The sequence below is a fragment of the Harpegnathos saltator genome, unplaced genomic scaffold, assembly GCF_003227715.2.
Source record: "Harpegnathos saltator strain DR-91 unplaced genomic scaffold, Hsal_v8.6 scaffold280, whole genome shotgun sequence".
Lineage (NCBI taxonomy): Eukaryota > Metazoa > Arthropoda > Insecta > Hymenoptera > Formicidae > Harpegnathos > Harpegnathos saltator.
In genome coordinates, this window is record NW_020230073.1 from 339057 (window position 1) to 366353 (window position 27297).

The 27297-nt window shown below is 44.4% G+C and overlaps 1 protein-coding gene across 2 annotated transcripts in view; it reads left to right on the forward strand.

Annotated features, from left to right (window-relative positions):
• The window catches only part of Sema1a (semaphorin 1a), a 239092-nt gene extending 218384 nt beyond the window's left edge, over positions 1-20708 (forward strand). Inside the window, exons 3-9 of one of the 2 annotated variants that reach the window (XM_011148839.2) lie at positions 720-1129; positions 6478-6566; positions 10369-10510; positions 16448-16796; positions 17156-17772; positions 17861-18071; positions 18184-20708. In XM_011148839.2, the coding sequence (XP_011147141.1) occupies positions 720-1129; positions 6478-6566; positions 10369-10510; positions 16448-16796; positions 17156-17772; positions 17861-18071; positions 18184-18457 (2092 nt within the window). In that variant the 3' untranslated portion in view covers positions 18458-20708. The remainder of the gene's footprint in view (positions 1-719; positions 1130-6477; positions 6567-10368; positions 10511-16447; positions 16797-17155; positions 17773-17860; positions 18072-18183) is intronic. The other variant, XM_019843462.2, reaches the window with a different exon arrangement.
• Positions 20709-27297: the final 6589 nt, after the last annotated feature.

Genomic DNA, 27297 nt, shown 5'->3' on the forward strand with positions numbered 1-27297 from the left:
TGGAAGAACATTACCGGCGCATTTTTTTGGAAAAACTAATATCCTAGAATAGTAGATTCTGCTAAATAATACAACATCCTCTGTCAGTTTTCTGAGAATAACTGTTGTCAATCCCGTAATAGGTATTAATATTTATTTGGGAAAAATATATTTTTAGATATAACAGATATTTGTTTAGGTACGACAAATAGCACGAGAACGGTACTTCAAATTATAGATCTTATATTTTTCGCAGATCTGCCTCTTTCATGCCAATCGTTGTTTACCTTTGCCGAGCGGCGAACCGAGTATCTTTGATTCTGAAAATCCTTTACATATTTCTAAATACGATTCGGCCTACTTACTAACATCAATCATCATTCCGTCCTCATTCAAGTCTAGCCACGATCCAAAAAGCATCGAGATTTACAAATCACGAATCGCTAATTTTCCACCAGACGCTTTCGTGCCGTTGAACGCGACCGAGAACGCGACTTAACCATCGTCTCTCCTCCCCCCCCTCTTTCCCTCTCCCTCTTTCTGAGATTCAGTCGCGCATCTGGATCAATTCGAACGAGCTGAAAGAAGAGCAAAATTTATAAAGCGCGCGCTCCCTCTTCACGAAGGTCTAGCTCATTTTCGACCATTCACGACGTAAACTCGGCGTCTCGCGCGTTTCTCCCCAAAGAGAAGAAGCTCCGGACTCTTAAAATACGCCGTCGTACTCGGGCTCGTTTCAGAAATCTGGTGCACAACCTCAGCCTCACCGACCTGACGGAGCAGCAAAGGCTGACCTGGTACTCGACGGAGAACGACGTGAAGATGTGCGTGGTTAAGGGCACCCCCGAGGAGAACTGCCAAAACTACATACGTATCCTCGTGAAAACCGGATCGAACAATTTGTTCGTGTGTGCGACCAACGCCTTCAAGCCCATGTGCCGCGACTACATGGTGCACGCGGGCAACTACTCCATGGTGAAGGAAAAGCCCGGCCAGGCCAAGTGCCCGTACGACCCGCAGCACAACAGCACTTTCGTCTACGTGGACGGCGAGCTCTACACCGGCACGGTCGCCGATTTCGCGGGGATGGACCCGATCATCTACAGGGAGCCGCTGCAGACCGAGCAGTACGACTCGATGAGTCTGAACGGTGAGTGAAAATCACGCATATCGATCGGCTATCCGCGTCGGGATGATTGATGACGGCTTAATGATGATCGCGCGCGCTGATTTACATTGAAAGTCGCCCCGGTTAACTCATCGCCGCCGTCGCCGCCGCCGCCGCGCCGCGCCGCGCCGCGCCGCGCCGATCGCCCGGCCAACGGCCGCGCGCGATTCTGGATATATCAATTTTCATTTTCGGGCAGTTTGCGCAGCTGCCGTTAATTCGACGGCGACAAGTGCGCGGTTTGTAGTCCGGCGGTTAATGATCGCGAGCCGCGGATATTCGTTTTCACCGCGCCGAAGCGACGCCGGGGATTATAATCAGTCGTTAACGGGCGGCGACATACAACGCGCGCCATGCGCAGCAAGAGAGGGATAACGCGCGAGGATAGTGCGATTTTTAACGTTGTTTCCAGGCGAATGTCCACCCGGAGAATTGCGAGATAATGTGTTTGTCGTAGAAGCGCCCGCGCGGACGCGTTATGCGTCCGATGGTTTCATTTAATTTACTTAATTACTGCTCGCTCCCGAGCCGACAGTTCGTTATGGTTCGTTAATTCTGCCTTTAATACCGTCAAACCTGATAAATTCACGGAAAACCTCCAGATGTAACACTACGTGAGCTGTTGCTTTCTATCTTGACGTTGCAATTGATTAGCTTACTCTGCCGTCTCTTTCACACGTTCAGAGTCTTATTTTTCACTCTTCGAAATTATTTGATAATCGATTATTTCACAACCTCGGAAGAGCAGGCGACCTCGACGTTTTCAAAACAATCGGCGCGGTAAACATCATCGCCCGCCTATCGATGACACGTACATTCGGCAGCCGAAAGATCGCAACAATCAACGCTATAAAAACAGTCCTTCTTGGAAAGTTTTTTCCGAAACGCCACGAATTACAGTGGTTGTACATTAGGAATTTTTTCCTGGAAATAGTTTATTTCTGTATAATAATAAATAATAAGCAAACAATCATTTTTATACACGATAAAGTCTCTCTTTCTTAACAATATGTCAAAAAAAGCTTATAAATTATAATAATATTTTATACTCCGAAGTTAACGAAAGTTAGTAAAGTAACGAAAACTAGTAATTTTCCAAGGCACAAAAAGTATTCATATATATTTATGATATCAGTGACCAGTACTAATTTTATAACTGTTTGTTCACACTAGTCATCATTAATAATGACAACATTATGATAAAACAGATTAATTATCGCATATACTCTGCTATAAACATAACAGGAAAAATTAGTTTGGAGTGATATTTAATGGTAGCGTGTATTGGAAGCGTCCGAGTTCTAATTTAAATTATGTTCTCTCTAAGCCAGCAAATACTGATTTGTGCATCTTTTCATTTATTCTTGTTATTGTGCCGAGTTTGAAATTTAGATCTCTATGAAAACTGTTGGGTAACTGCAACTGCTATCTTTGTCCTCGCAACTTTTTTTTCACCCCTTTTGAACCTCCAAATTTTGTCAGAATTTAAAACGTCCATATAAAATGAAAATAAAAAAATTGTATAAAAAATGAATTTATTGTTTTATTATATTTATCCATTTGCCATTTTTACCAAATTATTTAATATTTGTTTCTCGCGTATACTCTATTTGAATTTTAACAAGCTGTGTAATTGATACATTGCTTGCTGGGAGAAACTAAGAGTAAGGATTAAATGTAAATAAAAAATATTGAGTTAATGCAATATCTTGAATAATTCTCTTACATACAGAGTCTTTTCTTAGATCTCAGATTGAGAAAAATGGCAATTAATGATCATTTGCAGGATTAAAATAAGACGGTAATCTGTATAGCTATACTTCCAGATTCTCTATTAATTTTTCGAGCTCAAGGATTAAGGCAGAGCCAAATTTGCAACTCTGCCTTTCAGTTCTGTCGCAATACACCGGGTACAAAGTGTCTCTATAAACGGCGATTTTAAAAGTCGCGAGATCGAGCAACGATTAGACCGAGCTAATTAGACGCGATAGATAGCCTATAATCCGAGATCCAATTAATTCGATCGTTACTTTCTAATTGCTAGAAGTTGCAGCGAGAAGGAGGGGGACAGGGGAGAAGGAAGGGGAAGGGAAAGAGAAGAGATCCTTTATTCGCATTATTTGAAAGTTTGTGCCTCTGTATCGGCACTCAGTCTCAAACACTTTGCGAACTTTGCATTTCTTAACAATAAGACAATGTTCGCATTTATCGAAAGCGCAAGTTTACGGGACAAAGTTACCGAGATTCACATTATTTAGGCTAAAGAATAAGGAAAGTTCAGAATGGGTGAATTGTGATTAGCTGACATTTAATAAAAATTATCAGCACACCCACGCTCTCTTCGCGCGCACACACACAGACACACACACACACGCACACACACATACGCATACATATATCCAAGTAATTTTACACGGAAGAAGGATTATTGGATTACAGTTGCCCGAGGCGAGTAAAGTTGCACCGAACTTTCGCAACAGTTGACAGACATCTCTTACGCGTCGTTCGGCGTTTTCCGCGACTCGACGCAGCTCCGCCGCATCGTCGTCGTTATCACGCGCAGCATTTTAGCAACGTCGCTCGTTCTGTCGCGCTTGCCGAGCTTTTACCATCAGCGTATTAATCATTCAGGATCACGCCGCGATCGCCGTCCATTATCGACCCGGTCACGATATCTCCGTTATCGAATGCTCGCCAAGGAGACGAGCGGGAAGCGCATCACGCAGCCGGGGCAGACGCGTGTCTGAATGTTTGAAAGTCACGACGGCTCCCGCATAATACATATCCGTGTCCATTAAAGTTCAACTGCGAGTTCGATTCAATATTTACACGCGAACTTCGCTCGGGTAGCGCACGTCGACTTTGAAAACGCGCCGCGCGACGGAGTGCGCGTGCTATCCCCCTCTCGCTCTCGCTCCCTGGGAAATTATTCAGAAATGTCGCGATCGAGCCCGCGACCGTGCGCCGTGTCTCCTAATCCACACGGTGTAATTCCGAGATTAACCGCGCGTGTACGTGGTTCCGTAAGCTCTCCCCCGGTACTTGGCCCAAGATTATTCCGCGGATCTTCCGGTCTCGTGTAACGATGGGCGGGTGCGCGCGAGCCCATCGGGCTCGAAATTTGCCGTCTCGGGATTGTAATACGCGCCCGCTTGCGCTCTCTAATCTCGGATATCGCGCATCGCGCGAGACAGAGAGAGACGCACCGCGGCCATTATTTCACTCTTATTCGGCCGTTATCGCGAGGCACGCGCGCTCGCGCGATCGGCGCTTTCTCGCGTAAGTAAACGCGTGTCGTCGACGCGGCGGATTTTTTAGGAGGCAAGGAGTTCTCGCGCTTCTTCGGGCGCGATGCGATTTCTGGTCTGGCCGGGAATTTGTGCTCGTGTGGCGGACGGACGGGCTCTCTCTCTCTTTCTCTCTCTCTCTCTCTCTCTCCCTTTGTGGATTTAATAAATTAAAAACTGGCTTTCTCGGTGTTGCGCAGCACGGTGGTGTATTACAGGAAACTTCAAAGTACGTCATCTTTGTCGTCGCGGCGTTAAAATTGATACGTCACTTTGCTCGAGGCGGACGGAGCCCCAGTCCGTCGGGGTATTTTAATTGAACGGTGTACGAGAGCGCTAATCAAGTTTCTCCACCCGTTGGACAATATTGATTTTCTCTCCGTCCGTCGAAAATTCAATTCCATCCCGCCGCCGCCCCACACCGTCGCTCGCTCGCGCTCCGTTCTCGCTTCTACAGCGGCAAATCGCGAATCGAGAATCTCCGGCCGACATCACCGTCCGGGCTTGCAGATCGCGTCGTCGACCGGAAGTGCATTTTTCTAATCGGTCACGGAGTGACCGTCGAGGATACGGGGGGACCGGCGAAGAGAACGGAAGTGTTTCTCTTTCGGGGCCTTCGTCTCCGCCGCCGCCGTCGCGAATTTTCCGCGGCACTTTGTCTCGACGGAGGTGCAGTTAAACGCGACGTGGAGACGCCAGAGGTGGCGGCCAGGAAACGAAGGGATGCGAAGGGGGAAGCGAGCCGGCGACAGTTAGAGAGGAGAGGAGAAAGACGGCGAAAGGTTAGGTCTCGGAGGAGAGGCAGAGAGAGAGAGAGAGAGAGAGAGAGAGAGAGAGAGAGAGAGAGAGAGAGAGAGAGAGAGAGAGAGAGAGAGAGAGGGCGAGAGAGAAAGAAAGACAAAGAGAGTGAGAGCGTGAGAAGAGCCTCGCTCGCTCACGGGGGTAGGTGTGGGGTAAAACGGAGGAGAATTTATGGGGCGGAGAGCGACGGGTCGTTCGGATATACCTACGTGGCACGGCGAGATTAATATTACTTTATGAATCCTAAGAAGCTTATGAAAACCCTGTCAAGTTAATAAATCGATAAAGTTTTCCCACTTTATCGGGCGACCGACCGGTGCGGCGGAACCGCGACGTGGCGACGTTTTACCAGGCGACGACGGCGTTGAAATAACCGAGAGAAAAATAAAAAGCTTCTTTTTACGTAGCCGGTCTATTGACGATGGATGTCGCCTGGGAGTACATGTGTGTGTGTGTGTGTGTGTGTGTGTGTGGTATGTTGTTATGTGTGCGCATATGTGTGGGCAAATCGTTACACGTGTGGATAAAACGACTGTGATACATAGCCCGGACGACGACGTGCGACGTCTTATTATTGTAGTTTGAACTCTCAGTCGTAAACTTTTACGCGTCCAATTTTCGTTATTCCACCGATAAAAGCCGCGGAGAGAGACACTTGGGCAAGATGGAGCGGGACGGGGGGAAGGGGGAGGAGGACGGAGTCGCGATCGCGCGTCAATTTCGGAGAAATAATAACCGACCCCGATGTGCGATGTTGCTACTTACGACGCGAACATCTTGATGCTCTTAATCGACGTAATTAACGTTCAAATAATTACCGCGACCGCGTCGAGATTAATGGCGCAATTAAGGGAGGCGATTGTTAACGTAAATAACCGCGGCGCTCGCGGGGCGGCGGCAGCGGCAGCGGCGTGATCCGTTAACTTTTCGAGACACTCGGGACGCGCGGAGAAATTAATGTCCGGCTGCGCGAAACAACGCCGCGAGTAGAAATGGGAGTTTTTAAATAAATCGTGGCGAGATTTCGCCCCTTATTTTCGCGGTGCTGTATGTTGTCTAGTTTATTACACGCCATCGATTGCGTTCCAGTAGGTGGTTATTACGTTCATTTATTTATAAGGGGAATTTATGACACCATTTACTATCGAGACGCGCGCACGCGCGCGCGCGTGCGCCCGTCCTCGCCAATGCGAACGTACGAGGGCGATAGTAGTTAGTAATGGCCACATATTCTAATTGCAGCGCCGAACTTCGTGAGCTCCATGTCCCAAGGAGACTTCGTCTACTTCTTCTTCAGAGAGACTGCTGTAGAATATATCAATTGCGGCAAGGTAAGAAATCACGGACGATCAATCGCGTCGTCGTAGTTCTTAGGGGTTTATTATAGCTGTACAAATTAATTCGGTGCCTCGTAGCTCCGTTTTAAAACTAAATAGTTTCCCGCTCTTTAGCGGTTTGCAAGTATGTACCAAGTTCTCAAAACATTATGTGCCTTGACGAAGCAGGCGACGTAACCTCAGAAACAATAGTGTGACATTGCATCTCAACTAAAGAAAAATATTGCTGAAGCTACGGAGATAATTTGTGCCACCCTGGGCGAAGACGCTGTAACACATAAAACGTGTAAAAAGTGTAAAAAATAATACCAGAGGTTTTGGAATGGAAATTTTGACCTTTCGGATCGACAACGTCCGGGTCATCCACTAAAATTCGGCGACGAGGAACTCGAACGAGTATTGACTGAAAACTCTGCTCAAATTCAGCAGAAATTTGCATTAAAACTCGGAATTACTCAACAATGCATATCTCATTGTCTACATCAGCGGCACGATTATGATAACTTTGGCCCCTCAAAATGAAAGCGAGTTTCGGAAAAATTTTTATCGAGAAGTGTGGAAAAAATAGTAAAAAATTCTCCGGTCAACAGATATTGAAATAAGTAACACTACAAACGAAAAAAAGGAAAAAAAATATTTTAGTCTAAATAAGTATTTTGAATATACTTAAATCTTTGCCTTATTAAATATAAAATAAGTCTACAATATATTAAAAATATTGATAATGAAAAGATTAATAAGAACTCCTACGCAAGGTAGGACGCATTATGAATATATCTTTTAAATTTTCGCTTTACTAAAAATGGATGAGTCTCTACAATATATCAATAATTAATACTGAAAAGATTAACAAGAACTCTCCGCAAGGTAATATATGCTAAAAATCGTAAATGGTAATATTAAAAATTTTCTTCTCAGAAATCAATAAAAACACATCCTTGGCAGTTGTAGATTATTGTATTTTACTTTTGTAAACAGAACGTAACTTTTTTACATATTTTTAAAATTAAAATTAAAATTTATTTTAAATTATGTCGTTATTTAAAATTCGTTAATTAAAATATGTCGTTATATTTAATATCCTTATTAATAATGACAAATACCAAAGAATTTTTTACTGTTTTTCTGGCGTTAATATTGTTGATAAAATCTTTTTACCATTTTTCCCATTGTTCCTTGCTAAAAATGCCTTCGAAAACCACTTTCACTTCGAAGGGCCAAAGTTAATCTCTCCATACCAACTCGGTAAAATTCAGAAGGAGGGTAGGTTCCGCACAACCACGACCCGGGAAACGAGGAGGAAGGATTTGACACGGCAATGTCATTGCTGACCCGATTTAAAAGGAAAGATTTTCCGTACAAAATCATTACGGATGATGAAAAATGCCTAATATACGATAAACCCAAATGCAGAAAAACCCAGGTAGAACCCGGCGAACCGTCGACATCGACTCCGAAGGCCAGTATCCATGCAAAAAAAAATTTCGCTGAGTATCTGAGTGGGATATGAAGGGCGTGGTGCATTATGAGTTGCTGGATCCTGGTTAGACTACTTACTACGGAGTACTATCAACAACTTAATCGTTTGAGCGATGCGTTGGAGCAAAAGAACCCTTATACTGTTGACGGAAATGGGCAAGTGATTTTGCAGCACGACAACGCTCGACCGCATACCGCAAAAGGGATTAAAGACGTTATCTATTGGGCTGAGAAGTTCTCCCTCGCGCGGCTTTCACTCATTCACCAGATCTCGCCCCGTCGGACTACCATCTATTTCGGTCTCTTCAACATCGCCTGGCTGATGAGCACTTTGACACAATTGACAAAGTCCGAAAGAGCATCGATGGCTCTGTCGAGTCAAAACCAAGTTTCTTTCGCGAGAGCATTCGTCAATTGCCCGAAAGATGGAGTAGAGCCATCGGAAATAATCGAGATTATTTCAAATATCAAATGTCTACTTCTTTTTCTGAATAAACTTTGAGTTTCATGAAAAAAAGCACCGAATTAATTTGTACACCTAATACACGTCCAACATATTGTTGACGTGTATACCGCGAAACGGACCGAGTCCTTTTCCGCGCGTTTCAATTCCGCCACGAAACTGAATCGAGGGCCTGTGAAGTCGTTACGTTACAAACGCAAAATTAAGTGAATATAACGATTTATTTACAACAGTCGCCGGCGGTTCGATATACGCTAGATGTGAATTATCCCTTCAACGTTTGAAAACCGAAAAACGCCGACAAGACGGAAAACGTGCGCCACGCATTACACCGCGATCGTTAAATCAATCGTTTATCCTCTCTGAAATAACATCCTTGCGCGTGTGCGTTCCGAAATGTACGAAGAGAAATGTACGGTGAGACACTGAAGGTCCGTGTTATACTATCCGGTAAACAGCGACTAACAACGACATCTCGTCGCCGTTGTAATTTCTCACTCAGCGATGTGTACGATTGTGTGCAACGTGTGCGTTACACCGCATTTACATGGCTGAGTGAGAAACTGCAATATTGATGTAACGTTGCTGTTAGTTTGTGTTTACTGGAGTAAGACGAGCCGTAGGTTTTCAACAGCGTCATCGCATTTCGCGTCGCGTTGCTCTGCCGCGTTGCTGGACGGTCGAAATTCGAATGATGTACGAAGAGTACTAGTCGCCGACTAGCCATGAATTGTCGCGATATTCGGTCGGGCGAATTGACGGGTAACTGCAAAACGGATAGCAGTGGTTGAGAGAAGATCGCGCGGATAAAGTTGAGTCTCGCGAGTCGATCAGTCGGTAGATAACATGTACAAAAGTTCCGCGGGAGTCGAGCGGCCGTTGCTCTCCGTACGTCGCAGACAATTTTTAACGTCCGGTAAGACGATTACGTCTCTTTCGTCCATCGTTTCGCATTGAAAATCGGCTTTCGGAGGCTCGTCACTTCCTCTCTTTGCCGTGCACACAAACGATTCCGTTTGACGAGCCGTCGTCGACGTTACGGCGAAAGTTGCGAGTGCATCGGATTCATTGTGGACGAAAGCTTAAGTCGGGCTAGGCTTATTGTCAAAGGCCGAGCTTGAGCTTGAGCTTGCGCTGTGGGGAGTAGAGTTAGTTTTCTCCGTGCTCTGATAATGACGCATAATTTTATGGCGAGGCGAGCGGAGGATAAATCCGACGGATCCTGGGGAAAAAGTTGGGACGGGTATTATGGGTAAAGATTGCGACTCTTGGCCGCCGTCGCTGTGCGGCGAGAGAACGCCGCGAGAAGATTTTATGCGGCTCGGAATAAATTTATAATCTCGGCGGGGTATAATAAATTATTCCCCGGGATCTTCGAAATCTTCGCGCTCCGTTTCCCCGCCCGCTTTATATTCGTTTACGTGCCGCGGCGCCGTGGCGCATCTCGCGCGAGTTCTATTTTAATTATAGGTCACGACAAATTCACCGCCGAAACGTCCCCGCTTTTACGTTTTATCCCCTTTACGTGCCCGGTTGTATTTCGCCGAAATCGTATCCCGCTGGAAAACACGGGGCGTTATATAAGGGTACGAAGGAAGTTTTAACGGTGCGCTCCTCCGCGCGCCTGGAGGACACGGACACGAGAGCGCATCGCTTTAATAGCGTTCGCGCGGAAAAAGAAACAGAAAGGCGAGCTGAAACTAAAACTACATATGGAGCTAGGACTCTCCTCCTCCCACGTTCCCTTTTCCCTCCGCCGTCCTTCTGACGCGACACATTTTGGGGAACGAAATTATCTCGCCTTACCGCGTTTCCCACGGTGAAATTTACGAGACGTCATTTTCGCATTCGCAGGCCGTGTACTCTCGCGTAGCGCGAGTCTGTAAATACGACCGGGGCGGGCCGCATCGCTTCCGTAACAGGTGGACATCCTACCTGAAGTCGCGTCTCAATTGCTCCGTCACCGGGGACTTCCCGTTCTACTTCAACGAGATACGTAAGTAAACGGACACACGTCCACGAAGGAGAAACAAGAAAAAAAGCACGGACCATGCGCTTCGATTCACCTTTTGCTCCCGCTTTTACTCAGTCAGATACATCGAACCGCATCTGTTTGTTTTGTAACCGAGGAAGGTAGGAGAGAGAGAGAGAGAGAGAGAGAAAGAGAGAGAGAGAGAGAGAGAGAGAGGAAGAGAAAAAATATAGAAATAATATCGTTTTATTTCGCACGATATTTTGCAACGTCGGATTTAATTATATCAATTCGCTTCGAGCGAAGCGTCGATATCTAGCGGACGAATATATACAGTTGAGTTTTCCGATCGGCGAAAATGTCGAAGAAGCTTGTTGTTTATCGCGCAGCTTCGTAATTTGAAATATCGCCGAGATGACAAAAATATCGAATGAGAATTCCGCCGGAGTAAACGAACCGTCGATTCTTGTTACATAAATGTCCCTCTCCGAAACTTGGTTCTCGCGAGGAGTATCTTCGTCCTCGATCTCTCTCGTAACTCGAATCGTCTTAGATACACCTCCGTCTCTCAGTGTTTTGACATTGGGATTTTTGTCTGCAATTCGTTCTCGAGGACTCGACGGGCGCGCTCAAACACATCGAATATTACTTTGTACACGGAAAAGAGATCTCAGTTCGTGTAACTGAAGAGGGACCACAGACGAAAACTTGCTGACGAGATACGATTTCTCTGCTGGCGCGACCAAGAACATTCGGCCGCGTTAAAACTCGGTTGAGATAATTGAGAACAATTGTTTGAATAATGGAAACTTTTCACAGGAATATCCCCTTTTTCACAACCGAGTTTTTTTTTTATCTGGTCCCCAGGCAGCAGAAATTTATTTGCTCGAATTTACACGGGCGGATATTTTTATTATGTACATTGAAAAATAAAATCTCAGTTCGCGTAAACAAAGTGTGTATCAGACGAAAACTCGATGACGCGAAATAAACACCTCTGTTATCGTGACCGAAAAAAATATTCGTCTGCTGCATTACAATCTGATTGAGATACTTGAGAACGATCGGTTGAGCGATGGAAACGTCCCACAGGCGTTTTTCTCTTTCTACAACCTCGAGGTTTCGTTTACAGGCTTGTTCTATAATTTTTAACAACGGTGTCATTATCGTCACGTTGTCGTTACGAAACTGTTCTACCATGTATCGGCTTAACGAGAATGTAACAATAACGACACTGTCGTTAAGAAAGTCCCACAGAATATATATATATATATACCAGTATATATAGGGTGACTCATTTTAATTTACCCACTCAAATATCTCGAAAAATACAAAAGATACGGAGAATCGTTTTGGACAATAGTTATTTCATTTGAATATCATAAGATATAAAACAGCGATATCATTTTGTTTACAGATGGCATCACTTTCCAATTTTTTATTATATCATCTTTTTCTATCAATTAATTGAAACAACTTTTGTCTGAAATATTTTTATTTGTTTCATTCTTTTTATTGAGATATCTAAGGAAAACTTGCTGACTTTCAAGATTTAGCTTACGATATCTCGGCAACTATCTGTCGGAAGGAAAAGTGACGCTGGATCTTTTTACTCTATTGAATTTTAAGAGTATACTGTTACAATAGTGCTCCAACTCTTGTTAACTTCTTGACCTATGAAAGTTTCAAAATCATCGAATTAACAAAGGTTAGGACACTGTTGTAACAGTATGGTTCTCGAAATCAGATAGAGTAAAAAGACCTAATACTACGCATCCGTCAAATAGTAAGATATCGTAAGCTAAATCTTGAAAAAGTTGCCAAGTTCTTCTTAAATATCTCGAAAAATATTAGGCAAATAAAAAAATTTTTCAGACAAAAGTTGTTCAAATTAATTGGTGTAAAAAGATGATATAATAAAAAATTTAGGTTTTCATTCAAAAAAAGTGATGATCAATGAATATCTCGAAAGTGGCGTCATCTGTAAACAAAATGATATCGCTGTCTTATATCCCCGTTCAAATCAAACAATCGCCCTGTGTGTAGAGTAGCCCACGTAAAGTGTGGCAGCAGCCCAAAAACTTTAAAAATATTTGTCATATCAAAAAATATTTGTCGTATCAAAAAGTTGTTAGTGGTCAACAGTTTGAATATTTAATAAAGTAAAAGAAATTACAAAGTCTTTTATTTTATTTATGGTTTTATCACTTTAGTTTGAATGCACTTTACTGTAAAATTTAAACCCCCCTTCTCTGCCAGGTCATTCTCTGCACAGGAAATGTCATCGAAGGCGGAATTTACGGTTGGAGACGGGTTCAGCACATGCGCACACATGTACACATAATCCACGTATACATTCATATGTACAAAAAAAAGAACATATATAACCACACGGACTAGCCATACATTTCGGCTTCAGAACTTTTTAGAAGTTTATCGCGCTACAGTAATATCTATCATCTCGTAGACGCCCGTGCTAAGCGGACGTACCGTCTATTTAATCAATAATATTAAGATAGGAAAATTTGAAAGAGGAAGATGTGAAATCAAGAAACGCGAATGAAAGACACCCGCAAGTAATCGTTTCAAAATAAAACGCATTTCAAAGTCTACAGACGAAGCTTTTGTTCTTCGATCAATGGCAGAGAAGTTGAACACCCCAAATAGCACATTGGAAAAAATATTGTTTATCTATCTCACAGCTCCGGTGAACATTGGAAATAATGAACCTCGCGAAAACCTCACGAGAACACCAAACGAGAACAATACGTCGCACTTTTTTCTTCGCACGTAATTTTATATATTAAATTAGATATGAACGCATATTATCGCGCACTATTTTTTATTATCTCTGGCCGAAAACCAATGCGATTTATATATAATCATGCATTATAAAATATATAAAACGCTTTCTGAGCGTTTGATTTGCACACTCACCGACTTTTGTTGGCTCCTGTGACTCTGCATCCGTCCAATGTTCAGTCTCCTCAGCATCCAGGACGAGTTCCTTTTTTCATAATATTTTGTCCCTTTTTCTTTCTCTTTGTTTATCTTTTCTCTTTCATTAATTTCGATAGGATTTAAGGAAAAAGAATGGCGAGTCAAAGGAACATATATGATCGCGTTCAAGAGATGAGATTTTTATTCCAAAAAGAAGTAAATACGATATTGCAACGTTCCGAGAATGTATACGTGAGACGCGATTTGCGTAGAATCAATCGCGAATGAAAATTACGACGTTTAGACAAGAGAGAAAAAACGAAAATGTTTCGTTTCGCGAACGGTAACTCGAAAGAAACGCACGTCCTGTTTCGTAAGGACTAAGTTGTAATGTAAATAAACACGCGTACCGAATTTATCGGTCATTTCAAATGAAATATTATCGCTTCTGACATGCGTGAAAAATGTAGAACGTACGCGTAGAAAATTGATAAACTCAACAGACATAAAATTTATCAAGCCAAATAAGATAAATAATGGTGAATTTCACGTGCGATGGCGTAATTCTGATCAGATTTTAACATTACACACTACTCGAAGCAGGAGTTATATTGATTGAATCGCAACAAATAATTCCATATCTTGATTTCAATATAATAATAAACTAAAGCATTTATATCTGTATCTTCTAATGATTCAGAGTAAATATAAAAGAGAGAAATATATATTATATCTTAAAGATTCTGTTGTGTAATACGGTCATTGAAAGACACTATCTCCTGATTATTTCGAGCAACGTGTGAAAATAGTATAATTAAATCGCATTGATTTTCTCGAGATATTGCAAACGCCCATCACCATAAAAATGTCTTTTCTTCTCTGACTCACCGATACACAGCAGACAGAGTCAGCCGCGTTCTGCTGCGGATCTGTAACAAAAAATATAGTTTCGTTAGTTAAATCGTTAGGTGAAAAGTTAGGTTAGGTTGAGTTCAGTTCGCGGAAGCGCGCGCGCGCAGATACAAATGTTGATCCTTTGCCATCGTAATTCAACGGCTTTTATTCCAATCACTCGGTTTTCGATCGCAATGAATCAAGAAGAAATGTACAAACGATCAGTGAACCTCACCTTCAAGCCGACTCTGCTCGGCCCGAACCGGATCCTCCGGTGCGGCATCGGCGTCCGTCGAAACTGCGTCCCGGTAACTGCAGCTATCGCATGGCCGCAAACTCCAGCAGATCTGTAACAAAAAGCAAGTTTCCTCATTAGTATTACAGCGACAAATGCGCATCAAGAGTACGAAGACTCGAGACTACAAATTAGCTTCTTTTCATTTAACCAAGTTAACCGATAAAAGTTTACCTTTAAAGACTATGAAACACTGCTATTGCTCAAGATGCTCCGGATCGTCATGCGCACGCACGCACACACACACACGCACTCACGCACGAATATTACACGTTACGTGTACACTATGATCGAGCGTGAAAATTCGGAAATTATTACGCGCAGCGATCCGCCGATCCGTCCGCCGTCGCGGTGTAAACAATACTGAAAACGGTCGCGGCAATTGCGTACTTATAAACACGTTGTTTTCAAAGTCGCGCGACCTTGTCCCGACGGGACGCGTCTCAGAGAGCCCGTAACGTTGTATAAAATTTACCTTTTTAATACTATACATCGTACCGCATCTGAGCGTGTATCTTTGGGCAATATAATTTATTATTTTCGTTATACAAGTAATAAGTTTGTACTACTTATGTCTCTAACAATAAATTCTTCTATTGAATACTATAAATAAAACTCTACAAAACTGTTCTACAAAAAAATGTTATAACAAAACAATAACATCAACTGAAAAACTCTACTCAACATCAACTTTGCAAATGAGAGTGATTTGCAATCTGAAGATAAATGTATCGAAAACTCCCAATGATACACACAGTCCGGTACTTCAAAAACAGTTTTCATTATTTACTAGAACACTGAGTTTTATGGTTATTTTACTTGTTATTATAATAAATTAGTTAATATAACAATGCAATGGAAAATATTTAATGCAAAAAATCTTGGCTTCTATCTCTCTCTCTCTCTCTCTCGCTTTCGCTCTCTTTCTCTTTCTTGCACATTTCTACTCCTGTATTCTAGCAATATTCTTTTCTCCCTTACTATCTATCGCTTGCTCACTCGCACTCGCTGCTTCTTCAGCGCGCTTGTAACATCTCTGGTGTCGGAAAAGTGAGATGCACAAATCCCCTCTCCTCTGCGGTCTAGCGTTTCTTACTTTCTTACTGAATCGAAATTTTCCGTGATTTGGACTTTATTTTAAAATATCTACACTTAGAGACAACGCAACACAAAAACCCAAGCACACTTTTTTTCCTATTTTTTAAGATATTTCTGAAGATATTTCCGAATCGATTGGGACTGAAAAAACCTCGATCGGTTTAGCCATTGCTGAGATATGAATATCTCACCTCGTTTCAACTCGCAGTTTCGCGTAATTATAGGCACGGTGTGCCTCTTGATGTTTATAATTTTTAATAGAGATATTCTTTAAAAAAATGTCCTAGATAAAGTTTACTTGCTTTTTCTCGTAGAATCCAAATATATAACATCTTATAGGAAATTCCATTTGAAATGACAAAGTTACTCTCCCTCAGGGGAGAGCGAGAGCGGACTTTTGTTTATACGGTTAGAAAGACCTCTCGAATACATGATACTTTGTCATGAGCAATTTTTTGATACAACAAATATTTCTATAGAGTTTTTGGGTTATCACACTTTACGTGGGCCACACATACTGGTCCTCAAACTATAGAAATTCACTCACATGAGCCGAATCTCTCTTCCGTGTACGAGATTACCGCGTAGACGAACGCGCGAGTCCACGGATAATCGCGCGCGCGATGTACAGCAGCATTAATCATTATTCCGGAGGCGAGATCCGGCATACATGGTCACGAGGACACGTATGTGGTCCCTGAGGATTAATCAGCGAAACGTTCTCGATCATCCAGAGTCGACGACCGAGCTGATATCGGGCCAATACGGCGGCACGTCGGCGCAACTGATATACGGTACCTTCACGACGCCGGTGAACAGCATCAGCGGCTCGGCGGTCTGCGCGTTCTCGCTGCAGGACATCGCCGACACCTTCAACGGGAACTTCAAGGAGCAGACCGCCCTCAACTCCAATTGGCTGCCGGTGCAGGACACGAAGGTGCCGGATCCGCGGCCCGGCCAATGCACCAACGACTCGCGCACGCTGCCGGACCTGACGCTGAACTTCATTAACACGCATTCGCTGATGGACGAGTCGGTGCCGAGCTTTTTCGGTCAGCCGATCGTTATACGCACCAGTTTCCAGTAAGTGAATATCTCCGAGCTCCAGCCGTGCTGGGCGATTTCAGCCGGAGCCGAAATCCAAATTGAACGCAAACGACGCGCGGAACTCGCTCGCTCGCCGCGCGTTCACGGGCTTTTATCCACGCATCGCCGCGTCACGCAGTTTTCGCAGTTTTCGCTACGCGAGTTTTCGCTACGCGGTTTACGTTTGCGCCCGGATGACGCCGATAGACACTTTTATTCGCTCCTCGCCCGCTGTTTTTCTCGTCCGCGGAGCCGAACAGAGCGAGAGCGAAAAATCGTAACACAGCCGTAAACGCGCGAGCGGCCGTCGCCGCCGTACGTTGCGACTGAGCGTGACACGCACGTCGTTCTTGCAGTTACAGATTCACCCAGATCGCCGTGGACCCTCAAGTACGGACACCTGGCGACAAGACCTACGACGTACTGTTCATCGGCACAGACAACGGCAAGGTGATCAAGGCTGTGAACGCCGAGTCCGCGGACTCTCATCAGAAGGTCAGCCCGGTGGTGATTGAGGAAATACAGGCGTTCCCCTCCACGGTGCCGGTGCGCGGCATCAAGGTGGTCCGCGCGTCCGAGGCGGGCGACGGCCTCGAGGACGGCCGGTTGGTCGTCATCGCTGACAGCCAGGTGCAGGCGCTGAGGCTCCATCGCTGCTACAGCGACAGAATACTCTCCTGCGGCGAGTGCGTCGCGCTGCAAGACCCTTACTGCGCTTGGGACAAGGTCGAGGGCAAGTGCCGGGCGTTGGTCGGGCCCGCGGCGACGGACGCCAACAGGTTCCTGCAGAGCGTCGCGACCGGCATACACGCGTCCTGCCCGCCAAGCAAGAGTCTCAACAAGGACGCCGGCAGCGTCGGCGCCATTTCCGCTAATCAGAACAAGTTCCCGCAGGATTCAATGATACCCAACAAGGACAGCCAAGGAGGAGAGATCATCAATATCATGCAAGACGAGGAGCAAGACAACTCAGGTAAACGACACTCTTTGTCGTTGATCGAACATGCCGATCTCCCCATCTCGCATCGTCTCGCTCGACGTGTTTCGTTTGTATGTTCCAGGCCCGGAAGTGTCCGCCGCTGACACACCTCCGCCACAGTATTCGGTGGAGACTCTGGTGATGGCTGTTGTAGCCGGCGCGGTTTTCGCGCTGTGCGTCGGATTCGTGGCTGGTTATATGTGCGGGAAGAAATGCAGGAAAGACGAAGACGACAATTTACCGTATCCGGACACGGAGTATGAGTACTTCGAGCAACGGCAAAACGTGAACAGGTAGGGTATCTTCGTCGAGACGACGAAGCTGAACCGCACGCGATTATACGCCCCAGGGTGTACATGATGATAACTTTATCGTATAATGTTTGTCTGCATGTGCCGTGTTCAGCAGGTTACCACCCGAGCCGAAGTTGTTGCCGCAGGAAGAGGTGACCTATGCGGAGCCGGTGCTGGTACCGCAACCGCCAAAGCTCCAGTCACCAAAAGGCACCATGAGGAAACCGCCGCCAACGCCCACAGAGACTCTCTTCCAGTTCCCGGACGGTTACGGCTTCCGCGGCGCCAGGGACAACTTCGGCACCCTGCGCTCCCATCAAGGTGACGCGTATCGCCGCAACGACGGCTTTGCGACCACGCGCAGCGTCAAGAAAGTTTATCTCTGAGAAACGAGTGAGGAGGGGGGTGGCCGTCACCGGAGCTTAGGACGGCCAACGCGCAATCGCCACAACGCGACGACAGCCGGCAGGAGTAGTCGCGCTGTGACGTCCGGGGGACAGTCAAATCGCGAGCTCGCCGGCCCGAGGGCACTGGAGTCACCCTCGCCGTCGTCGAGCGTGTCGTCGAGTTCCCCGTCCCCTCCCTCCTCGTCACCCTCGCCTACCCTCGTACCGATCGCCATGAGCGGCAACCAACCGCCGCCACCGCCAACGCCACCCTGCAGCTTCATCTATCGATCATAGTCGCCGTCGCCGTCGCCATCATCGTCGTCGTCGTCGTCGTCGTCGTCGTCGTCGTCGTCGTCGTCGTCGTCATCAGCACTATCTTTGTCGCCGTTGCCATCGCGGTCGTCGTCGTACCCTGCTTTTTGTTCGACGACGTGAGGGGAGGATGGAGAGAGAGAGAGAGAGAGAGAGAGAGAGAGAGAGAGAGAGAGAGAGAGAGAGAGAGAGAAAGCGAGCGAGGTAGAGGTAGAGATCGAGCGAGCGTTCTTATACGGTCCTAGTGCGCGTTCACTAAAAGTGTATAGCGGATGAAGAAGAAGAAAAACAGAAAAAATCGAAAAGGTTGAGTCCAGGCCGGAGATCTCGCGGTACTTCGGTGGATGCCGCGACACAACTCTTTTTCTCTCGTCGTCTTTGATATATCGAATCTTTGTTCCGCGCGCGGTTTTCGTTTTTCGAAAGACCAAGAAAACAGAAACAAAAATAATCATTGCTTCGTGGTCGTGATAACGAAAGATCCGGAATGTCGGGATCTTTCGTCCGGTGTCGATCGAGTCTATACATACGCGTTTATATCGTATTTCTTTGCACGATGGGACTCGACTCGGCGGCGGGAATTGCCGTGAAAATAGAGGAGGAAAAGAAAAAACCATCGAAAGGAAAATTCAAACTTGCGCGAATTTGGATAGTTCCGTCGCGAGCGTTGGGGTACACGCCGGGTGTCGTCGAGCGGCCAGTGCTGTACGGCTGACTCGTCATCTTCAATCATGCACGAGTCGCATCGCGGCGTTGTGAGAGGAAACGGCATTTCGTAATTTTCGTATAGGAACGACATTCCTGCCGGAGGTGGTTCCCGCTTTGACCTCGCGTCGAGCATCAGGCTCGTTCGTCCGCGCACGTACGGGAAACGAGCGCGAATTTCTTAGCATAGCGATTGTCGATTATCGTAGGTCTTTAGTGTCGATTCGCGAAAGAATGAGCGACTAAAGTTAAATGAATGGGAAGAAAGGAAAAAGAGGAATAAAAAGAGGAAGAGAGGAAGAGGAAAAAAGAGAAAAGGAAGGAGAAGAAGGAGGAAAGTAACACGAGGAAAAGACGCTACGATCGTCGGTGCTCGAACGTATAGAAAGCTCGAGTAAACCTTTGGTGATTAGGTTCGATTGACAAAATAGTGCGATCGTTACGCGACGGTTCGCGACAAAAATGTCGTAATCTCCACTATTTTATTAATTGACAATTAGTAAATCGAGGTCGACGTGTAGTTGTTGAAAGAGGAGAAAAAAAATGATAAACTGCGCAACATAGTACTATGACGAGGCTTTTTTCATAAAGTCAATTAAAGGAGACTATCCGCAAACTCGAAACACGCAATTTTTCTAATGTTGTAATACTTAATATGAGTGATCGATATAGTGCCATTATATATAGACCACGTAACACTGCTGCGTGCCTCGAAATTGAAAACGATCGTGATTGATCATTAATGTTGTTGGCCGAATGTTTTTTCGTGATTGGCCAAAGTGAATCGCATTGATTGCAGTTTGATTACTTGTTGTAAATAACTGCGGTTCAATGTACTTTTATTTTTTTTCTCACGAACGCGTAATTTGTTTTCGGAGTATTTATTGTTTCACAATTCTCCATGTAGCCGATCACCGCTTGAGAACGCTGTTGGATTCAAAGGTTCGCTCGCGGACACGACGAAGTAATCTTTTTCGGCTGTGCGCGTTTGCGTGACACGTGAATGTAACTTGTACGTACCTTCTGACTCTTTTTTTCATCAGAAAAGAGGAGACACCTGAGTTATCTTGTCTTTTCTCCAGGGTTGGGAAGTAACACGTTACTTGTAACGCCGTTACTAATATCGTTACTTTTTTGAGTAACGATTAGGTAACGCCGTTACTTTTTTGTGTTAGTAACGAAAAAGTAACGGCGATACATTTTTTTTTATAACGAGTAACAAAACGTCCGTTACTTTAATCGTTACTTTTTAATTTTTACAAAATTAAACTTAATTGTATTTAATTTCTATGCATTTTTTATTTTATGCTGGATTTAGTGAGAACCAATAAAGGTGGACTCACATATTATCATCCATTGGCCGTAGCTATACAGAAAGGTTTAAAGGAAAGATAAGTTGGTGTAATTTGGTTAATACATATGTTCATCAAACAACATTTATCTAATCAAAAAGAAAAATCAATATGTTCATATTTAATTTTATTGATTTAACTTTAGGTTTTGTACTACATTCGAAAAAGAAGAATTGATAATTGCCAGCTGTTTGCACCCCAAATTCAAATTGAGTTGGTTAGCCGGAGATAAGCGAAAATTGGCGCAAACGTATTTAGAAGATTTATTAGGAATTCGTTCAATTGAAAATTTTTTGATGTCTGATAACCACAATGATAACGATGACTTTTTTAATTTCAAATAGCAAACATCAAATGAGAAATCTGCCTATGATGAATGGCAAAGATTTTTAAAGTCAACAGGCACTGATGTCCAAATATTAAATTCATATCCACTAATTAAGAAACTTTTCATTAAGTACAACACTTAATAACATAAAATAATGAAAATATTTAAATATATATATATATTTCTAATCGTCTTATGTCCAATTTATATCTTGTCTTAGCACCTTTCTTATAATCCTGGATTTACAACAAAAAAAAGTAACGGAAAGTAACGAAATAAAATATCGTTACTTTCAAGTAACGATAACGCGTAATTTTTTGAGATCAGTAACGAGTAACGAGTTACTTTTTACCGAAAGTAACGGTAATGAGTTATTTTTAAAAAGTAACTTACCCAACCCTGCTTTCCTCCCAATGGAAATTTTCTTTTTCCTCTTTTTTATTATTCTTTTTATTATTCTCTTCTTTTATTTTATTTTACTTTCTTTTTTGTTATCGTAGTCGGGGATATACATATGCATTCGGAAATTTGCATCATGCATAAAATCGTGGAGATTGCTATATTGCGTAATTTAAGGATACGTTACCGATATATCCATGTAGCGACCAACTAGCGTAGATTACTACGTTGCTGCTGTCCAAGGATATAGGTTGAAACGGTCGTTCGAAGACGATGCTACTCTCTAGTTTCTTATGTGCAAACGTTGGTTCATCTAGTTCTGTGTATGCTTCGGAGACGCGCATTCTCAGCGCCAGCACATATACGTAATAGGAAGGCGAGAGAGAAGTGATACGAAAGAGATAGAGAGAAAGTGAAAGAGAGGGGGAGAGAGAAGAAAGGAGAAAAAAAAGTGAGAGCAGGAGGAGAAAGTGAGATAGAGAGGCACACAGCGCTTATGTACATATAATACATATATACAAAACATATGCATCAGTTAGGGGGTTTTATGGCGGGGAAAGAACGGAAATGAGAACGGAAACAAACACGGAAATCAGTCCATCTAAATCTGGGCCCGATGGTATGTGTAAACATCTATCTTAAAGTGCTTCTTATTTCGGTGTGTTTAGAAATAACGTGTATGTGATATATTCTATATGACGAGAGAGAGGGATGCTCTTTCTGGGCATCGAAGGGAGAGAGAAAGAGAGAGAGAGAGAGAGAGAGGGAGGGGAAGAAGGTTTAAAGCTTAGAGAGAGAGAGAGAGAGGAGAGAGAGAGAGAGAGAGAGAGAGAGAGAGAGAGAGAGAGAGAGAGAGAGAGAGAGAGAGAGAGAGAGAGAGAGAGAGAGAGAGAGAGAGAGAGAGAGAGGCTCTCTCGACGGACTTGAGACGAGACAGACGCACGTGGTGATGAATTTCACGGTCTTTTGTTCACAAGAATTCGTCATCGCGCTTTGTAAGGATCTTTTGTACGGAATCTTTGTATCCATTTTATATACGCATATAAGAAGCCAGCTCACGTTCATTTCGACATCTCTGTCTCCCGTAATTCTACGGCGTCGCGAAAGAAAGGAAAACAAAGAGTACGAAAATGTAAAGGGAGAGGAGGAAGAAGGAGGAGAAGCTCTACATTCCAATAGACTGTCTTTCATCGTGGAATTTTGTGAACAATCGGACCCGACCTCTTCGACACGCACACAACACACAAACATTAAAGGAGATATATACTCTGTACAGGTTGTAAATTTCTCGCGAATTTCATTATCGTTTTTCATTTTCTTAACGTGCGCGTTTTCATTTTACGAAAAAAAGAAGAAAATAAAATAGGAAAATTACATTCCGAGAGCTCGTCCGAGAATTATCCCTTAAACGGTAAGACTGAACAGATTCCCCTTAAGGGCGAGCCTCGAGTCGTTCCTCTTGTCTCCCGCGAGTTTTACAGCCGAAACATGGGAGAGGAAAATCTATCTTTTCTTTTGTTCGTGCTTATTTTCTAGCGACACGAGTACAAATTTCGATCAAACTTTCTTATTGTATTACCCGAGTGATTCCCGTTCCAAGCACAAATTACTCTTTATCACGCTTCGTCGGGAGGCTCACGGAATTTCGTCGGAGTTGCGCTCGAGCTGACGACACAATCGGAAGAATAGTCGTCGTAAATCAGAGCGTGGGTTCGTAATAAGAGCGGCGATGCGGACGGACGGGGCTATCCCGTTGCTCTAACGACTGCCAACAATACGCGCGCGCGATTGTTGTTGGAGTATCTGCAAACTGCCACGCGGCACGCTGTAATTGTAGATTATGTAGAGTAAAATCCGATATTTTGTGCTTGAAACAAGTAGAGAACAAGTAGCAGACAAAGCACACATCATCGACACTCAAAACACTCCCCCGTGGCTTGCCACGTGGTTACGAAGCTGCCATATGTAATCGACCCGACGACTCCTCCTCCGTCGTCGCAGGTAGTGTCTATAATCGTCTCTCTCTGACCGGAGCCGAGTAGCGTTTCTAATCGCTTGTTCGTTTCGCGTCGCGCGCGAACGAGGTGGTTTTCTTTCCAACTTTGATATGACACAAACGAGATTCTCTCCAATTCGCGACTCGCGCAAACCCGAATGAGGTTTTAATGATTGTTTAGCGACTGTTTCGTAATAAAAACGGAAGACTCAGGCATGATACCAAAGATATTAATTGTAAACTAAAGACACCGTTGGTCGTTGTGATGGTTAATCGTTAATAGAGGCGCACAAAACGATATTCATTAACGATAGGAAGGTGGCCCCTCCCCCTTGCGCAGACACGAATGCGTGCGCGCGACACGCGAATTCAAAGAAAACAGAAAACAAAAAAAATAAGAAGACGGTGACATATAAAAGAGCGAAAGAGAGGGAGGGAGGAGACACACGTGTAAGGATGTTCATCTTATATTAGCGAGTTTTAATAATCATGTTGAGGACACACTAGTTGGGAGACACTCGCGATATTAAGATCGTAGAATTGTACTAAACGTTGGAATCAAGTAATGCATGAAAAAAAGCAGTGCGATCGTGCACCACAAAATATTTTTCAAGAGAGAACGAGCGAGAGAGAGAGAGAGAGAGAGAGTGTGAGAGCGAGAGAGAGAGAGAGAGAGAGAGAGAGAGAGAGAGAGAGAGAGAGAGAGAGAGAGAGAGAGAGAGAGAGAGAGAGAGAGAGAAAAGAGAACGAGATGCGTAGCGGTAGCTCGGTGTTCAAAAAAAAAAAAGATAAATCAGAAGTCTAATAAGCTTACGATATTATTATCGAGCGTTGATGCTTTAATAAAAGGAAAATAAATAAAAAAGAAAAAAAAACAAAGATTTGTATAAACGTGTTCAAGGAGCTCGTACGTTCATGTTGTTTAAGCCAATAAGGAACGGATTCCATCCAAGACAATGACGCGATCGAATGGGGTCGATTAGAGCGACGATTCGACGGTGTAAATGAGTTCGTTTGTTCGGCGTTGTTATACGGGACGGTGTAAAGAAGGAACGGTGTTGTTCGATTATAAGCTTCTCGCGTGATTCGCGTTAATAACGCAGATGTCGCAGACGGGAGACGTGAAGACGATGGTGTTTCATGCATTATTTCATTTCAATCCTCCCACGGAAGCCGAGTTCTATTTGTCTGTATATTTGGACGACGCGGTTTAGCCAGTCGCATGCGATTGTAGATCGACGGGAAGAGAAGAATGACTACCTAGGGGTACACGCAACAAACATACACACACGCACACACATGTAAACTAAGGCAGAAGAAAAAGAAGAAAAAGAAAGCGGGTCCCCCCCGTTTGTGAATGGGGATCTCGGATAGATGATGATGTGTGAGAGATGCGATCCGTAAGGATGGAAGCATAGAGATAGGTAGAAGATTAGTAATGGTACATACGTATAAATATAAATATATATAAATATAAATATATAAATAAATAAATAAATATATATATATATATAAATATATATATAAATATATATATATATATATAGAACGCTTGGAACGTATATTAATAATATTATAACTTTTTATAAATATATTTTTCCGTCGAAGTCTAGCCTAGTTGATACATACACAGTTACGATTATTAATTTATCCGATCTGATTATTATCGAGATCTAGCGTTAATTCGGGACATCTTAGACATCATAGTTTTACATGATAGGCAAGTTGTACGAATTGTAAGTCACTTAACTGAAAGGACGGAGAATTAGTACCTAATGTTAAACAGATTTACTACTAGTGTTGAACATCCGAAACGGGGGTCTTCTTCTCTCCGCGGCCCATTCCCCCCTATTATATCGATACACCCATACCTTCCCTTCAGCTCCCCCCCCCAGCCGTCGGAGGACTTTGTCGATCAGACGTTCCGTTTAAAGTGTGGCGCACACCAACGTGAAAAGTATATATATCTATATATATAATATATATATAAATATGTGTATATGTAAGAGAGCTGATAGAGAGAGAGAGTGCGAGAGAGAGAGAGAGAGAGAGAGAGAGTGAAAGAAAAAGAAAGGACATTGTATTTTTCGAAATTCGCGTTTCAACGAAAACTCATTGCCACGGCGGCCAGAATCGCGATCGTTAATCATTATAAACGCGACGAATGACCGCGGAGAAACGAGACTCCCCTTTCGCGCTTTGTAATTAAGTGAGAAAGAAGAGTGAGGTGCCGATAAGAAGGAAGAACAAGGGACGGCGGAACGCTTTTCGGCTGCTTCCGCCGTGCCAATATGCGTTCTTCGTAGTCTGACGAGCGAGAGAAAAAACAAAGGAAAAAAAAAGGAAACAGTGTGTCGACGGTGTTTTTTCTGTCGGGGGTTGCTGGACGCGCCGCACGGACCCCCGCGCGAAGTTGTAAAGTGAAGCGAGAACACTAATAATAATAATAATAATAATGATAATATTAATAATAATAATAATAATAACGATAACAATATGATAATTACACTTAAGAATAATCATAATGTAATAACAACATTGCGATACAAGAGGATTTTTAAAGGAAAAAAAAAAACACTATAGCATTTATCAACGATAAAATAACGAGAATGTAACATGTATTTTGCTTCTTCCTAATACAGTGCCGTTTACGCTATTTTTTACTGTAACTACTAGAGCTCGGCGAAGTGTGCGTCCCGACGGAGGCGGCGCCCCGACAGCATGCGCTACTTGAAGAACGCCGGTCTGTGTATTTAGTCGGCCATGTGTATCCTTAAAAGTAACCGTTCGTGCAAAACGCCCAAATGTGACTCTGGCGCGCGCGCGCGCGCATACCACACACACACACACACATACGCATACACACACACACACATACACACGCACTCGTTCCGTCGTCGCTGTCCTGGTCGTCATCGTCGCCATTGTCATCGTCATTGTCATCGTCGTTATCATTCTCTTTGTCGTCATCGACGACGGCGGCGGCGGCGGCGGCGGCGGCGGCGGCGGCGGCGAGGACGACTAACGAAGAGGCAAACACGAACACACAACTGTTGATGAAACGCGCGCCACGCGAAAGAAAGAAACAACACCGTGCGCGCGAGATAAAAAGTAGCGTAGCTTGCGCGCTCGTATCGGTATCGACTCTGATTCACCTTTACGTGGTATCCTCGCGCGAGCACCCTCGCTCACGAGGTTCCTCTTCGTTACGACGAGATGGTTGCACGACGAGTGCGCGCGATCGCGCCATTCGCGACACCATTCGCCTCTTCGGACTCGACGAGATCGCCAGGCTGTGGTCGCACACGACGACGTGTTCCACTTGGAAAAACCGAAGAGTCTCGCGAACGTCTCGCGATCGCCCGCCCGCGCACCGCGCGAACGCACACTATTCGTTATCCGAACGTATGTTATTACTCTTGTACTCTATTCGTTATATAGACGTGCTCGCGCGAAAGACGAAGTCGCACCGTTCGCGAGGCGTTGCGACGCGGCGACAAGCGCATTGCGACTGTACGTTGCAGCGAAGCGGAGAACGAGCGGTACCGGTCTTTAGCGTTTAAGGGCCCCTGAATGAAGTCGCTGCGATTATCATTGCTCCGTGCACATTGCTCGTACACCTGCGGCCGCGTGCACGCGTCGCACCTGCTGCGTTGGGATGCGCGCGTGTACACGCGCGTGTAACACTCGTCAATTGGTCGCGGTCGGCCGCGGCGTCGATGAAGCCCCCCCCGGGGTACCGACT